Consider the following 16,669-nt stretch of genomic DNA (forward strand, 5'->3'; position numbering starts at 1 on the left):
GCAATCCCGATGTTACGGTGTTTTCTTGATGCTTTTTTGTCCGGTAATCCTCTGGGTAATTATGTTTGAGATATTTATTCCTGTGGAGAACTTTTTTTTAACTGGTGATTTAAACGATACTCCGCGGCTGCTGTCCACCATTGAGCACGTGGACTAAGTGTATCCAAATAGCAGAGGACAAAATAGCCAATCAAATTACAGCTTGGCCACCTGTAACCAGCCGCCCGTGGCATCACATGTGTGCCATTTAGAATGAAAGCACTGATAACTAAGTCTAATAATGACAAATTAGGGAAGCAACAACGATTTTTAAGAGAATAATGCCGAATTATATTCATTTCTACATGGCTAACAGTTAGGATATTTGTCTGATGCAGCGGTGAATTGTGATGCTCCTAACTATATGGAAATGCAATACAAAATCCCCAAGGCACTACTAAAACAGAATAGAGACAGTTTGTTGTAGCAACTGAATTTTTAATATTTGTAAGATATAAAAATCTTCATCTTTATCATACAATAACATCTTACCATAAATGTAATCAAAGATGGGATAAATTTGCCACCAAACAAGAATTATAATATAACTTTGATCCCTTTTGAGGTAAGACAGCTGGTTCGTAGATTAAGCCACACACGTCTTCCCTTCTACACATGTAGCCCACAGGCTGTTTGGTTCGTTCTTCATGTGTTTATCATGTAAGACATTCTGCCTCACCTATAGGTCCAGGCACAGAGCTGAAAGCGGTACCTGTCCTGTGAAGCCACTTACAATGAGACACATTAACCCTTCTTTAGGATGTCTCAAAATGAGCATCAATAAAATGAAAACAAGTTATATAATGTACAGAAACGTGCACGAAAGACACACGACTGCTGAAGGTCTGTGTGGTATGAGCAACCAGTGATTTGACTTTTTATAAGAGGGCGGCTGTGTTGAGTGCTCAAATAAAGAAAAAGTCAGCCTTTCTACCCTTTCACATCCCAAAACAGAAGGAAAGACCTGTATGGCATTAAGAGCACAGACTGATGTGCTCAGCATGTCTATCACTATTTTTAATCACCTCTTTCTATGGACAAAAAACAAAAAAAAACAATCAACAACAAAAGCAGCCAATATAGGAAACAGCATTCAATATGCATTATCCAAGAAACACAGTGAAAACAAAAGACAGGGAAAAAAAGCAAATATAGAATTTGAACATGCCACATTGTTCCTTGGGCAAGTTTTCTTTCACAGAAAGCCACCAATTTTACTAGTTTTTGTAGTAATAAAATGAATAGACATCTCAAATGGTTGCCAGCGGGTTGACCGAGCAGAGAAAAGAGCAGAGAAAACAAGAAAGCCACATGACATCATCACGTCACCGGACCATGCACATGACCCTGCAGCATCTCACAGAATACACACACACACACACACGCTCCCACACACAGACACACTGCAAGTCATGCAACTGACACACACGCACGCTCTCTGTAAAACAAAGTACAAGCATACATTGACACTAACCAAAACATCAGCATTTGACATTTCTCAGAATCCACATATTCTGGCTGTACCAAAGCCAAAGAGGCATTTATGGCGGAAATGTTTAATATTCATGATAATAATGCTCTTTCGAAAACATTTAACAGCAGTTGGACAGTACTGTGGTTTTGTGCTGTCGGCACGGGTTGATTTGGCAGCACACCCGGTAATATAAAGCTCATTAACTTTACAAAAAGAACAGGAAGACAGACAACAAAACAGGCAGACAGGCGTGCAGCAAGCTGGATGACAACCAATCACAGCAATGATGAGGAGAGAAAACTTTCATTGTCACATTCTCTAGTCATGCACAAACACACTCACTCACACATACACACACTCATCACTTATACATCTGCCAAAAACCTGCAGCCAGGCTTTTTTTTTTTAACCCTCATCGCCCCCATCTTTCGTCATGATATTTTGCTAGTCCAATGAGACTGGCTAACAGCACTTGACAAGCCAGAACAAGGAGGATGATAGCAAGAGCAGTACTGATGTTACAAGATGGGGGCAGGACCACAGTCCGTGTTCCTTGGCTGGTAGAGGCGGGTGGACACTTGAGTCCCCGTGCAAATTGACTGGGTGGTTGTAGCCAGGAGGTGCAGTTTGGTCAGTCTCCACTGAGCCGATTGGATGTTTAGAGTCTCTACAGGGAGGTGGAGGGAAGCTTCTTGACGCGCCTCTGAGCTAGGAAGGAGCTCTCGATGGGCTTCAGCTCTGGAGTTGGTTGAGACTTCTTCAGGGCAGAGTAGGTGGCCGCCATCGCACCCTGTAGAATAACAGCAGCATGGTAATTAAAGTTTAAACAGGCAACAAACCAAAATGTGTGCATGAAAAAGAAAGCTGTTTGGCGACAATTACAGTCATTTTATGAAAACATTTCAAAGGGAAAAACCACAATATAATTTCTATGATGGATTTACATTTTTTGTGATATCACTGTCATTCAAACAGAAATGACAGTGATATTGCAAAATAGCACTAGTAGCTCAAAATCTGTGTCCATTGTTATACAATATTTAGATCACTTTGTATTTTGTACAGCATTTTTAGGAAACAATACATTTTTTACATTATTTATTATCTACCAATATTCAATGTAAACCTGTGAACCTAACTCTAAACTAAAAGTCAAGATTAATTAAAATATTCCTCAGCAAAAAGCATATCTATATTACTTCATAGTTACTGCCACACATTGTCGATCAGTTGAATAAACGTGAATTAAAAAAAAACATGAATTTGAGAGTGATGTTTTCTTTTTGTGCCATTTTTGCACGTTCACAATACTAACCTGATGGGGATCTATTTTAAGAAAATTCTGCATTGGGCTCTTAGTGGTAAAAACAAAACTCTATGGGGTATCTTTAATTCTGAAATATTTAACCGTGAAACATTGTTATACTGTATCATGTAGGAAAATAAAATATCCAATCAGTTCTCTGTAACTGATATGTTTTTGATAGAAAACGTCTTGTTACCTTGACCAGTTTGGGGTCGTGATGAGGGAGCTGGCTGTTGGGCAGTTTGTCTCTCTGGATAATCCAGGGATGTTTGAGGACCTGCTGAGCAGTCAGTCTCTGATGCGGGTCCACATGAAGCATCTTCGACACAAGATCCTAAAAGCAGCACAGAATACATTTAAAAAATGTTGACAGAAGGAGACTGGATTCCTCTGAGGAACTTGAGCAAAGCAGCCATCTGCCAGGTTTGGAGTTTCACCTTGGCAGCTTCAGACACTGTGTCCCAGTTGCCTCCAACTAGACTGAAGTGACCGTTTCCTATTCTGTTCAGGATCTCATTTGGGGTGTCCTCAGGTCCGTTGGCAAATGGAGTAAAGCTGTCACAAGACAAGGATAAAAATGACAAAGTGAGTATTAAGGGTAGTGATATAGAAAAATGAGTTCAAATAAAAGAGCTTTAAGTGTTGGTATTCACCCGGCCAGCATGGTGTACAGTAAGACTCCTAGACTCCAGATGTCACACCCTTCATCATAGCCCTGACGTTTCAACACCTGGAATGACACACATTGCCTTTCAGGGTCTAACACTTTCAATTCAACACAGTTCAAGGACTTTAGTTTTATCCAGGTCTGAGCAAATGTGAGTAAATGTAAGCAAATGCCGCACAGCTTTTGCCTATTCTGACCCAGAGACAAAAGGAGGACTCGACTTACCTCAGGAGCTACAAAGTTAGCAGTGTAGCACGGGGTCATCAGCAGGCCGTTGTTGGCACGCAGTTGCTTAGCGAAGCCAAAGTCACAGATCCTGATAGAATCTGGATTCCCCGACTCATCAACATAGAGGATGTTGCTAGGCTTCAGGTCTCTGTGCACCACCTGGAGGAACAAAATAAGAGTACATTAAGTGAATAGTTCAGTAGTAAAACAGATAACCAGAGCAATCCAAGTATAGACAAAACTGAATACAGTATGGAGATCTTAACAAGCCTCCTCCGGTTGGGTTTTTACTGATTTAAGAGTGAAATTATTTATATTATGAGTATTTTCTGGTTGTCCTCCTTACCCCCTGTGAGTGTAGGTACTCCACCGTCTTGGTGATGGTGTGAAGCACAGAGCTGGCCTCTCTCTCCGAGAAGAACTTCTGTTTGAGGATGCGATCCAGCAGCTCTCCTCCACGCATCAGCTCTGTTACCATGAACACCTGCTTACCGTTGTCGTACACCTGAGACAGAGACACACACATTATCATATCACCATCTGTGACATTGGGCATAGTCTTTTGGCTTTCATTGATAAAAATGTCCATAATAACCATTCAGGAAACTAATCATCTGAACCTTCCTTTGGCTCTGTTTTTAGGCTTTAGAAAATCAAGCCTGACACTGAATCACAGGTCATATTAGATTTGACACCAAAATGTTTAATATAAGTGCATTTCTTTATACTTACATCCTTCAGTGTTATGATGTTAGGGTGCTGCCCATATCGAAGCAGAATCTCAATCTCCTCAGAGGGGTCTGTGCTGGTCTTTTCAATCATCTGTCAATCACAATATATTCTTAATATTACAGTTTTATACAGTATAATATAAAATACAGCCATGATGGTTATGCGTGTAATTGTAACCGTCATCTTGGTTGTATGTCACAGGACTCTTTTTCTAAATATACACCACCCTACCTTAACAGCGTATTCTGTGTTGGTGGCTTTGTGGATACAGCGTTTACAGACAGAGAAGGACCCCATGCCGATGTCTTCCTTCAACACGTAGCCGTCGCTGAACAGCAGGTTCTTTCCGTGTAATTGCTGCAGAGGAAGAAGAGCGATGTTAAAAAAAGCGTGTTGTGCTGAGAGAGTTCATGAGGCAGAAGTCGTACATCTTTACAAAATGTTCTAGCACACAGAGTTAACTGCTGTTCCTTTCACGCATGAAACAGGATCTGTACCTGCTTTTAGGTATCAGACATTTCCTTCCCCTGTCTGCCTTACATAGACCTTGTACTTTTGTCTGTTTCCCCTCTTTCTTTAGATAGCTGTAGTTTGTGTATTCAGTGATAAATCCAACACAGTAAAAGAAAGGACACCTCGTTTAAACTGGATCTCGTAGTTCAGAACGTAGAATGTAAAAAGGAAACTATTTATTCTGACCTGGACAACTGGGTGAGGCTTGACTGGCTCCGCAGACCCTTCCTCGTCCAACAAAGGCGACGCAATGAAGCTAAAGCCTCTGAAAAGCTGGTGAGCTCCGGCACTGGGGGGCACACCGGGGGAGTCTGGAAGATTATAAGGAATGTCAAGGATGGAAAAGAGAAATATGTGCCTTTTTAAGAGATGCCATGTTTTAATATGTTATTTCAAGAAGAGCATACTTCCTAGCTTGCGCATTTCTTTACAAACACTCCTATAATAAAGTGTGATCGCATCTTAATGGAGCTGTAACCACAATAAGAATCTTGCATTGACAGGAAAAATATTACATTTTCAATTAACTTCTTTCAGGGTGAAAAAAAAACAGGTTAACATATGCAGCTTGGATTTCTGACCTTTAGGGGTACGGGAGGTGAACTCAGAGTCAAAGTAGAAGGTGTCGTCGGGACGCGCCACTGCTGGTCTGAACGGGGGTTTTAATTCTCGCCTGAAGAGTTTCTAAAAGGAATAAAATACTTTCAATCACACAATATACTTAGGGGAATTCCGCCCACAAAAGTTGTTTTTCCTAAATGAAAACCATCAAATTATACTTTTGGTACTTGTGGATTATCTGTCGCCACTGTTTTTTTCAGACTCTCTAAATACGCAATTTTTTAGAGAGGGTTAGAGATAGTATATTTTTGTGAAAATAGCGACATGATAACACACATCTGTATTTGTGCAAAAGTTGGAAATTCGATTAAAAAGTGGCGACAGATAACCCACAAGTACCGCACTTTTTACTCTGCACAATAAATGATATTGTTGACCTTCTCTCACTTACGTTCCAGTCGATGGTGGAGAAGAAACCATGCCGTTTGATCTCCTCTGCACCATCAGCACAAGATCCTGTCAAGAAACACCAATGACACATATATGAGGAAACAGAGCTGGAGTGCTTATTTAGCCATTTGTGAAATAACTGTTCAGTAGTTGGTACTAACCCAGTCTGTTGGAAGGGTTCCTCTTGAACAAAGCCCTGAGCAGAGACTGAGCCTCTGCACTGAGGAACTGAGGCATTCCCAGGCGCGCCCTGCAGGGACAGAAAGATGGCAGGTAGCTCGTAGTTTTTTTTTTCTTAAATCGCAACAAGATATGACAACTGGCTTCTGTGTTGAAATGCTCCTCCACCATGAGGATACTCACTTCAGAATCAGGCTCATAGTTTCTTTGCGGTCCTTTCCTTGAAATGGCAGCGATCCAGTCAACATTTCAAACTGGGAGAGAGAACAATAAACTGTGATCATGTACATGCATACATATGTGAAGTAGAAGATGTATTAAAGGAGTATGCATGATATAGAAACACAATTATTATAATTTGAATTAGTGTTTCCTGCTTACCATAAGTACTCCAAATGACCACCAGTCGGCGCTCTGGTCGTGTCCCTGCCTGTTCACAACCTCAGGTGCCATGTACTCCACAGTACCACAGAAGGAATACGCTTTCTTCTCATGATCAATGGCTTCTTTACACAAGCCGAAATCTGGAAAACACACCACAAGATACAGTCAGCACGTCACTGCGCTGTATCAGTGTAGCACCCTACTGTAAAGTGCTTTCTGTTATCATGAATGATTTCCATATAATCTAACATGACCAAAGTGTATCTTTTGCCACTTGTTTTACAGCACTATCAACTAGTTGGTTAAAATATAATAAAAAACTATTTTACAACGCTTTATCTGGTCTGCACTGCCTCTCTATGATACAGTAACCTTCAGTTCAGTGGTGGCAGGACCCGGAAGTCAATACATGGCGTTGATTATGGACAATTATAGAGATAGATAAAGCAGATAAAGTGTAATAATTAACTTAGGGAACATGTACACGCCCATATGCAGATATCTGGAGTCGGTAAGATAAGGCTGTCACCCCAGTGTGAGTAATGAGGGTCAACAAGGTAGAGGTGTGTCTGGTAGAGTTGGTGTCTGAGAGTGTATCGGCAGAAAGGAGCAGGAGACTCACCTGTGAGTTTGATATGTCCCTCCTCATCCAGGAGAATGCTAAAAAACAATATCAATTGTCAGAATAATGAATATATCGGAAGAGTGTGAACATTTAAATATTTTACTCATTTAAAAAACACATTGCACATTCTGCTGTAATGAGTATGTAACACAATAATCAGCTTTCAACTTAAAGGCACCTTATTGACTCTTTGATCACTAGTGTGAGGACAATTGCAGAGGTTGAGGAATGCATATCTACAACCAATGGCAGTAAACATAAACAGTGGCCATGCAACAATAATGTATAACTTATCATGCAATAGAAAGGCTCTGATATATTTCCAAGAACCGAATAAATAACTCTTAGGTTCTTTATTTGAATACTCAGAATAAAAGTATCTTCAGGGAGCACTCTAGCAGTGATGACAGCTTTTTCTACAAGAACATATGCATACGTCTCTGTATACATAAATTGTCAGGGTTTTTTTAGGACAAGATTTTGCTTGGAAAATGTAAAACTGTTCCAATTTTCAAGAATGTTCTTACTGATGGCAGATAATAGTAGTATTGAAATGAAGGCTCAATGACGCTGCAGCTGAAGTCTTAAATGGTAGACAGTAAGTACATTTACTGAAATACTGTACTCCTATGCAATTTAGAGAGATATATTTTGATGCCAATACTTTATAACTTTTACTTAACAACATTTTCAAAGACCTCAGACTTTTAACAGAGAATTTCTGCATCAACAACTTTTAATAACAATGATGATCTGAGTACTTTGTCCACCTCTGCACACATGCATTTGTCACACTATCTTTTTGTGTGTCTAGTATGTCAATTTTTCCTCTTACTTTTCAGGTTTGAGGTCCCTGTAAATGATGCCCAGGCTATGGAGGTGGTCCAGTCCTAACGCCAGCTCCGCTAGATAAAACTTCACATCCTCCTCTGTGAACATCACCTGAGAGGCATGAGACACAGAAAAAGAGAGAATGAAACAATGATTTAAAAGAGCAAGATAATGGAGGAAAAAAAACAAACATTTGTCATCAAATAAGATAAATGACTGACAGAGACAGAGCCAGCAAACAACCACTATCCAATGAATCACTCTCACCTCTTTGGAGAGTCTGGTGAAGAGATCTCCTCCTCTGAGAAAGTCCAGGATCAGGTACAACTTGCCTTCAGTCTGGAATGCTACAAATAAAAGATAAAACATTTACTGGGAAATCAGCAAGCTAACAAGAACATTTCTGGAATTTTAAACAATAAGATAGCAAGAAAACAGTTTCCAGATTCCTTAAAACATTTTGGTAATGAAATCTCCAGGCAGACTCACCATAGTGCAGTTTGACAACAAATGGGTGGTTGACGTCAGCTAGGATGTCTCTCTCCATCTTAGTTCTCACACGGTCTCTCACTGAAGGATAAATGGAGGTGCAGAGTTTAGTGTGAATATAAACTTTATTATTAAAAAGTTGGCTGACAAAGCCCTCAAGCATTTGTACTATATTGTCATGTTGGTGGTTTCTAGTTGGCTGCCCAATAATGGATCAATTCTTTGCTGATTTAAAATCATAGGGGATGTCGGACCATGCAGAGTTTTAGTTTGAGGCTCTGTCAAAGCTGTCAACTCTGTTCTGATTGATGAGGAAAGTGAAACCATTAGTCATATCAAACAGACAGAAGGTACTGCAACTTCAAAACAAGTAATGAGTCTACCACAAAAGCTAAAGAGAAAGCAATCATACATACACTAAACAAGGTGATGTTATATAGGGGTATTAAATACAGGGCTGCAACACATTATTGTTTTCATTATCAATATCAGCATAGAGTTAAATATGCTCATCACAATGTCCTGAATCTTAAAGTACTGTCTTGAAATCTGCAAAAAATGTTTGAGAAGAATTTGAAACTAGCAAATAATCAAACTAGTTGTAGATACATTTTCTGACAATCAACTTATTGTTTCAGCACCATATGATAACATAACACCATCTTTAATCCAGGCAATGATGGGGAACATACTGTATCAGCTGCAGAACAACTCTACTGCAAACCTAAACTTAGGTTTTCAAAGGTAAAGCTGGGGTCAGGAATTTCAAGCTTTTTCTGTTTATTAGTACACTTTCTGACTAACCAAGTCAGCCTTTTAAACCACCCTCTGTGATTGAACACTTTTTAAGGCGAATGTACCTTTCAGCGTGGCCTTCTTGAGGACCTTCATGGCGTAGAGCTGGTTGGCATCGGGAGCGGTCACCTTTCGCACCAGGAACACCTGCAACGAAACAACACTCGGTTATATTAAATAAGAGGTTGAGTGCATATTAAAATTGTCCGACTAAGAGAGCGAAAGAGACAGGATTTACCTTGCCAAACGATCCCTGTCCCAACACTTTGAGCAGTTCAAACTGAGAAGCATCAGCCTTCTCTGAGCCCTCCTTGACCACATGGGTAATGTTGATCTCTTTGATATCTCCATCTTCCTGCAGAGTGCAAAGCAGAGGGGAAACGTTTAATAAACCAGTCAGTATTCACAAACAATGGCTAAAACAATGTGTTTGTAATTGTGTGAAAAGAACATGTCAGAGATTGTTTGCAGTGCCAAAAGAGAAGTTATGTCATAGGATATTGTCTTCTACTGTAAATAACACTATATCAAAAATAAAATGCTTCATAAAGAGGAAGCACGGTAAGAAGTGAGATGTGTGCGAACGAGTGATAACACCCAGTGTTTCTGGGCAATGTATTGCTTTTTTAAAGTAGTTTCTGGAAATGATGGTGACTCACATATCACAAACAACTGACCTATCAGTGCACATTTCAGACGTAATGTAATGTAAAATGCCTCCAGTGGTTCATGTTTATGTTTCTGGGATTGAAAACAAGTTATATAACCTCAAGAAACTTCTCAGGTATTTACAGGGTGGAGCACTGCCACTGCTGCCACTCCAACACAACAACACACAACGCTGACCTGGTGTCAACCTCACCCTCAACTCACTTCAGAAAAACAACAAAGACTGGGTGTTGTTATGAGAGCAGAGAACTGAAAGGTTTCTCACACTGTGACTACAACAAGGCAACACTGTAGTTACCTGCAGGGAGAATATTAAAATGTAACTGAGTGGTCGTGGAGTAACTATTCCTTCTACCCTGAAGCCTCACAGCTACTTGCAGAGAAACATTTCAAAATCTGGAACAAGCAAGTAGGACATCTTGCCTGTTCCACCACTTATTATCCATGCAATGCACACCATATGAAATGCATGTCAAATACCATAAACACCTTTTAGTCTGTAGTTGTGTACAACATAATTTATCAGGTTAAAATAGCACATATTTGCTTGATTCCCCTTCTCCAGTTTCCCATGAGCAATGTGAAAACATAATTTCTGGTTCTGGGGAAAGCGTTATTTACAGTTTTCTGAACATTTATAGATAAAAACAGTGATCAATTCACCCAGAAATACAAATAACACAGAAAATAGTCATACGTTGCCACACTGAAGTACCTACAAATAAAAAAAGGACTGACAAATCCTAACATTCTAAAGTTTTAACAATTCACTGTAAGCAGCCGAAACCACAGGCCACCATAGGATTTTATTTGACAACAGGAAACCAGAGTTGGTTTTTGAACATGCAAGCTCTCAGCTGCACCTTGTTTCTAAACCACCATAGAACAACAAGCACTGATCCGCGTTTCCACTTTGCAGCTTTAACACATCACTCTTCCACCCTCGTTTATTTAAAAATGACATTAACAACTCTCTTGAGAGTACTTAGAGTTAATCAAGATGCCAACACAAGTAGGTATCACTTTACCGTCCAGTGGTTCCTCTCTGCAGGTAAAGTGTCAGGGCTGTTGCCTGGTGCAGCTGTTGATCTGTTACAGTTCGGAGGGCTGCCAGCCAAGGCTTTGTTCTTTTTGGAAAGGTGGAAGGTCAGAAAGCGGGTCATGTAGGCGAACTTGCTCTTGTCCTTTTCCATCTCAGCATTGCCAAAACCTCCGCATCATCTTCCTACCCATTTCCACTAACTGTCTAACTTTAGTCACATTTGATTAGCTCTGTGTACATTAAGTGCACATGAAAAAATCTCTTGGCCTCTTTCCTTTATCTATTTCCTCAGAAGCAGCCTTCTGCTCAAGTATAATCAACTCTTCATCTTCTCTGTTATTATCTCTACTGTCCTCCCTCTCTCCATTGCTCTGTGCTGGTCTGATGAGCCCTGTGTGTCCTCAGTGACTGACTACAGCTGAAGTGAACTGGAACCAAAAGCGGGCAGGAAGGAAGAGCCTGCTCTTATTCTCACAGTCCTGCACCCAAAAAAAGTCTCCCACACACACACACACACATCTGCGGGTAAGCGAGAGAGATAGCATTTTAGGTAAAGAGAGAGAGGAAGAGAGTGGATTTAAAATTGAAACAATAGAGAAACAAGATAAAGAATATGGAAATATGGTTGTGTCTTTCTGCTGCACATATAAAAAGTACTCACATGTTACAGTGGCATTAACTGTGAATCTGTGTTGATTTAACCTGGCTCTGTTTTTTTTGTGGTGAATACCTTTTACTCAAAGCTACATGCTTTTACCCACAATGCAATAGAGTAGAAGCTAGAGGAAAGACTATGAGCTTTCACCTCTACTGTATGTGTTAGGACGATTCAGACGACTCACTGCCTGCGGATGAGAGATATTTTCCGGTCTGTGGAAAGGCATGTCCCTCTTTCCCCTTTCTGCTTATCCTGCCCCTTAAAAAAAGCTTGCACTAGTCCTTAAGTGCCCTCTCATTTACTTTCCCCCCCCAAATATTTCACTTTATTGCTCTTTGTGCAGCAATACCACTCGAACAACAGAGAATAAGCTGCTGGACAGTGCATGAGTCAACCTCTCTCTTAACCAAACAGTATCATAATCGAGCTGTTAGCAGAGCTACGTCACGTCATTGCAAACTAAGAAGAGGGTGGCTTGAACATTTTGGAATTGAAGTTTCAGAGGGCGGAGACAAAAAAGGCAAAAGTGTTTAAGCCTGAAGTGGATAACATGTTACTAGATGTGAGCAACATTAAGCCTGAGTGTGCTTGCTTAGCAGAAGAGGAGCTGCAGATTGAATATAATGCAGCTGTACAGGAGATATGACCAGAACTTACCTGATTTCTAATATTGGCAAAGTCCCTCTCTTTCCAGGTGATATGAGAATCTTTCTGGGAGGGGAGGATTGTTGTGTTGGAGGTTAACAAACGTAGGTTACAAAAATAATAAGTGCTTTAAGTACATTTAAATATAAAAATAAACTATAGATAATACAGATTTACTTGACATGAATGCACAAGTATTCTTGCAGGCATCACATTCAAAACAAACATTCACACAAGAGGTTAGCAACGGGTCGGATGGTGATGGTAGCCACACAAGTGACAGGAAGCTTCTCTCCACTCCTAGTTCTCACTTCCTCATTTCTTGAACTGAATCTCGCTTCCTTCCTTCTCGATCATTTAAACATGTATCTGCTAGCAGTAACTGCTGCTCAGATACGCTTTAAATATCCCCAATGTTATCCGACTGATCACGATTGAAAAGGTACTGGCAATATCTCAAATGTAGAAGTGATTAAATGAGCTAGTGAAGACCCTCTGGGCTTATTTTACAGTTTAAAAAGTAATTGAACATAGTGCAAAAGGTCTTTTTCTGCTTTAAACAGATTTGTATTTGGACGTTTGCATTTCATTTTGTCTATATGATTATTTAGTGCAACAACGCACAGGATAAACACTAACTGTCTGAAACAGAAAGTGTTTTTATGGATTAGCACTGCTTTGCTAATTGATAGCACATGTAGAATACAAGGAAAGAAGTTTAGGTTACAATGTGCCGTCAAACGTAATTATTTACAAGGTGTTTTAGGGTTAGAGGAGGTGAAGGATAAATACATCCTCCTGCATTTCCTTGCACTTCACAGCTGATAAGATGGCAGCTCAGCTTCACATCCACCCTCACAAACAAAACCCCTTCCTCTGCTCCTAAAATACCCCACCACACACACACACACACACACACACACACACACACAGCTGCATGAAGCCTCGGTCAAGTCTCCAATCCTCAACACATGCAACCCCCCCGGCACCACCCACACTCACAAAGACACTCACTTCACATCGACTAGAGGTTAATGACAAACAAACACGAACTCAAGCTGCCACTTGCCTCTCTTGTGCGGGTTTTGGTGCGAAATATGAGCCTCCACATGTCCAGATATTTCCATGTCACTAGTGTCAGTAGATGTGTGACACTCACGGTTTTAACAAATTAACAGCCTCTGTGTCTCAGTTAGCCAACACCTTCTGTATGCAATACCACAATGACTGATACAATTTGCACACACAGAAATAGGAAGTTAAGTAAAGCTATGAAAATGGATATGAGCAGCAGACAGAGTGGGTTTGGATAGAGATGGGATGATATGATCTTAGAGCTGCAGGCTCTTGGAAAGCATATTCTCATTGGGAATCAAACGCAGCTTTGGCTGGGGGGGGGGGGTTGGTAAAGACTCTGTGGCAGTAACAGTTCCAGACAAGTCTACTCAACTACTTTAGGCATGTTTATGTGATGTTAAATAAAAGAGAGCTTCACTTTGTATAATTAGGCACTCTTTCTGATTACACAATCCGAGTTCCCAGAGAACGGGAGGAAATTGATTGCATGCTAAAATAATGCTCGTCAAGAATCAGAGACTTCAGAGAGAATGAAAATCAAGTTTGAAGATTGAAAATGACTTGGGACTCGGTTCTGGCTAAATAAAAGCATTGGTTGTCATTAAAGTAAGAGCTTGCGTTGCAACTCCAATAACTTGGGTATTTTTGACAGCTCCAAAGAAGATGTAGCTGCCTTGTGACAGACAGATGTGGTGTAATGGTCTTTGATAAACACAAGGGGCCAGTACAGGTCTACAGCCAGGCCAGTGCTCCAAAAAAGGGGCCCTGAGATAGGAGCTATAGCCAAGTAAGGGCATGTTAACCATGTTAGCCCACGCCTCCTCCAGAACACACTGTTGGGTTTGACATTAATTACAGCATGATGGACACAAAGAGGGACAGAGGGGGAGCATGCAGGGGTGATAGAGGCTATCCTGCTGTTTGAAACCTGTCCAAACACAACAAAGGCTGCACAGGTTTAGACATTTAACTAACATTCTTTGTCAAATAAAGCAGTACACCAGCTTTCTATGACCCTAAGGTTTAGAAGACTAGATGTGAAAAAAGTGAAATACATACATAAAGAGGGAGGGAGGAAGCGCTGTATATTGGCATGAAGAGTAGAAAGAAAAAAATCTCATTCAGGCTGCGAGCCAGCTGAAAAAGACAAGATGCTGAAACTCTCAGATTTAATCACTATGGGAGAATTCAGGTCCATCTTAAAGGACAGAGAACACGACACCATTGGTAGATGTGAGTGCTCGTATATCCAAAAATCGTTTTACATTTTGCCAGTTTTTAATGATTTTTAATAGTTTGTTTTATTTCGCATTTTGACTGGCTAATGTGCCATTTTATTTGTGTTTTACAGCTGTATTTGTCTGCCTGTCTTGTCTGTGTTTTATCTGTTGTAACTTCGTTCATGCTGCCCTGCTTGGCCAGGTCACTCTTGGAAAAGAGATTTTAATCTCAATGAGTCTTTTACCTGGTTAAATAAAGGATATATAAGACAATTACAGTGCGTGTCTCACTGTAGCCTCTCCTTTTTCCTGGAAAATGAGACCGGAGGAGCACCTGGACGTTTTCAAGAGCATGACAGCTCAGAGGTGGAGGAAAAGTGAGAAAGTCCAGAGTGGAGACAGCAAAAATGACTAGTGAACATGGAGGAGACAGTAGTCTAAACAATCCATCCAACCAACCGTGTCTCAGTCTCATTACTATGAAAACAAATATCCTACACTAGACTTTGTCCGTCCGAGTGCACACACAGGAAAAATACAGTACAAAAGGTACTCTGAAGTTCTACCTCCTCCAGAATGACACTTACTTTGTCTTTTTAGCTCTCACCAGACCTCACTAATGGACTCATGCTTATTAACATTTAGAACCGCTGACTGCTTAAAAAACAAATGCAGATTAAAGCACCTTTTTTCGAGGGGATGGCCTGGTTGCCCCAAGTAAATGTGGTCTAGGTTGTGTTTTTTTTTAACCCTTGGATACACTAACAATCATTTATAACCGTTTTACTATCCCTTTTACACTAAACACCCTATAGAGAGTAATGTATAAGAGAAAATAACAGAATCGTTTGAGATTTTTTAGGTTGTGAGAGATGATAATGTTAGAAACAGGTAGCTTGAACAGAGAAATGAGTGTCTACAGCTCTGTATGCAGAGATGTAAGAATGTTGAGCTGATTAAAAAAGGGTGTGTGTATGTGATTGTCCATACAAATGCGTCTTTGTACGGAAATCTGTCAGGGCGAGGCAGGAATGTCTCTTTGTTTTTGTCTGGAACTCTGTCCTCTCTACCCCTTTATTAACTCTGAAGGCAGGTACCAAAGAAACTGGCCACATTTCAGAGGGCAGAGCTAACTCCTTCGGACAGTTTATTTCCTGTCAGCCACAGATGACAAGTTCCTAAAGGAAGAGATGGAGGGAGAGAAGGAAGGAGTGGGTAGAAGCAGTGCTGCAGATGGACATTTAACCATTCCCAGAGCAATCCTAAGACATCATGGTGCCTTAATAGTAGCTTAGTGTGGGGCAGAAAGAATGAGAACTGATTTAATAGGCCATCATAAAAGATGAGACCAATGGAGAACAAAGAAAGTTCAGGTCAAGATTCAGGCTGGCTAAGACCTGTAGTAATCACCCCTCACTACTCAAGATGGTTATCTGTGTATTAGCCTCAGATGAGATGAGAGAAGCTTCAACTAAATGTATATTACATTGTATTAAAATGACACGTGTGACTTGAGTATGAGAGACACTTAGACAATGAGCAATCAGTTCTCCTTTTAGTACATTACATCACAACAACAGAATAATCTTTTTTAAAGAGTATATAGTTTGGTAAATGGTTTAAGTCAAAGGTTTTTTTAATTACACATCAGTGGGATGAAGTGGAGTTGATGTGGTGGTGGTAGACATGCAGTTACATTAAATCATGTGGATAATAAACTGCTTTTGTAGTTGGAAGAATTCTGCTCGCCAATTTCATAGGGACTAAACCGAAAATATTGTCATTCCTACCACTCACAGTCACCATCTATCTCAGCTGAGGTGCCCTTTTGACCAGTAGAAACTGATTTCTGGTAGCTCATTCTGTACACTACAATGCATCACCTTAATCCAGCATCTTGGTGTTAGTTTATTAGGAAGAAAGCGTCTGCATTTTTGACAATATTGAAAACCATACATTCGGTATTTCTAAATACGCTCGTATTCCAAGCACATTGATACGGCCTGAGCCTAGAGGTAACATGTGTTGATCTTTGAACCTTTGGTGGATTGGAGGGCAGGGCTGTGATTAATACCCATCCTTGT

General features: G+C 40.4%; 1 protein-coding gene across 5 annotated transcripts in view; it reads right to left on the bottom strand.

Moving 5' to 3' along the window:
* Nucleotides 1–456: 456 nt before the first annotated feature.
* rps6ka1 (ribosomal protein S6 kinase a, polypeptide 1) overlaps nt 457–16,669 on the bottom strand; it is a 45,489-nt gene continuing 29,276 nt past the window's right edge. The window contains exons 1-22 of one of the 5 annotated variants that reach the window (XM_034135796.1): nt 13,358–13,485; nt 12,301–12,354; nt 9,513–9,629; nt 9,340–9,421; nt 8,480–8,560; nt 8,258–8,337; nt 7,995–8,101; nt 7,157–7,194; nt 6,532–6,674; nt 6,334–6,404; nt 6,132–6,220; nt 5,972–6,036; nt 5,541–5,643; nt 5,146–5,270; nt 4,678–4,803; nt 4,447–4,536; nt 4,061–4,219; nt 3,712–3,873; nt 3,473–3,549; nt 3,257–3,374; nt 3,016–3,153; nt 457–2,303 (exon numbers count right to left, since the gene is read on the bottom strand). In XM_034135796.1, coding sequence (XP_033991687.1) covers nt 2,181–2,303; nt 3,016–3,153; nt 3,257–3,374; nt 3,473–3,549; nt 3,712–3,873; nt 4,061–4,219; nt 4,447–4,536; nt 4,678–4,803; nt 5,146–5,270; nt 5,541–5,643; nt 5,972–6,036; nt 6,132–6,220; nt 6,334–6,404; nt 6,532–6,674; nt 7,157–7,194; nt 7,995–8,101; nt 8,258–8,337; nt 8,480–8,560; nt 9,340–9,421; nt 9,513–9,629; nt 12,301–12,354; nt 13,358–13,399 — 2,190 coding nt within the window. In that variant the 5' untranslated portion in view covers nt 13,400–13,485 and the 3' untranslated portion in view covers nt 457–2,180. Of the gene's footprint in view, nt 2,304–3,015; nt 3,154–3,256; nt 3,375–3,472; nt 3,550–3,711; nt 3,874–4,060; nt 4,220–4,446; nt 4,537–4,677; nt 4,804–5,145; nt 5,271–5,540; nt 5,644–5,971; nt 6,037–6,131; nt 6,221–6,333; nt 6,405–6,531; nt 6,675–7,156; nt 7,195–7,994; nt 8,102–8,257; nt 8,338–8,479; nt 8,561–9,339; nt 9,422–9,512; nt 9,630–10,971; nt 11,427–12,300; nt 12,355–13,357; nt 13,486–16,669 lie in introns of those variants that run through there. The other 4 variants (XM_034135664.1, XM_034135854.1, XM_034135580.1 and 1 more) reach the window with 4 other exon arrangements.

The sequence above is a fragment of the Trematomus bernacchii genome, unplaced genomic scaffold (genome assembly GCF_902827165.1).
Source record: "Trematomus bernacchii unplaced genomic scaffold, fTreBer1.1, whole genome shotgun sequence".
Classification (NCBI taxonomy): Eukaryota; Metazoa; Chordata; class Actinopteri; order Perciformes; family Nototheniidae; genus Trematomus; species Trematomus bernacchii.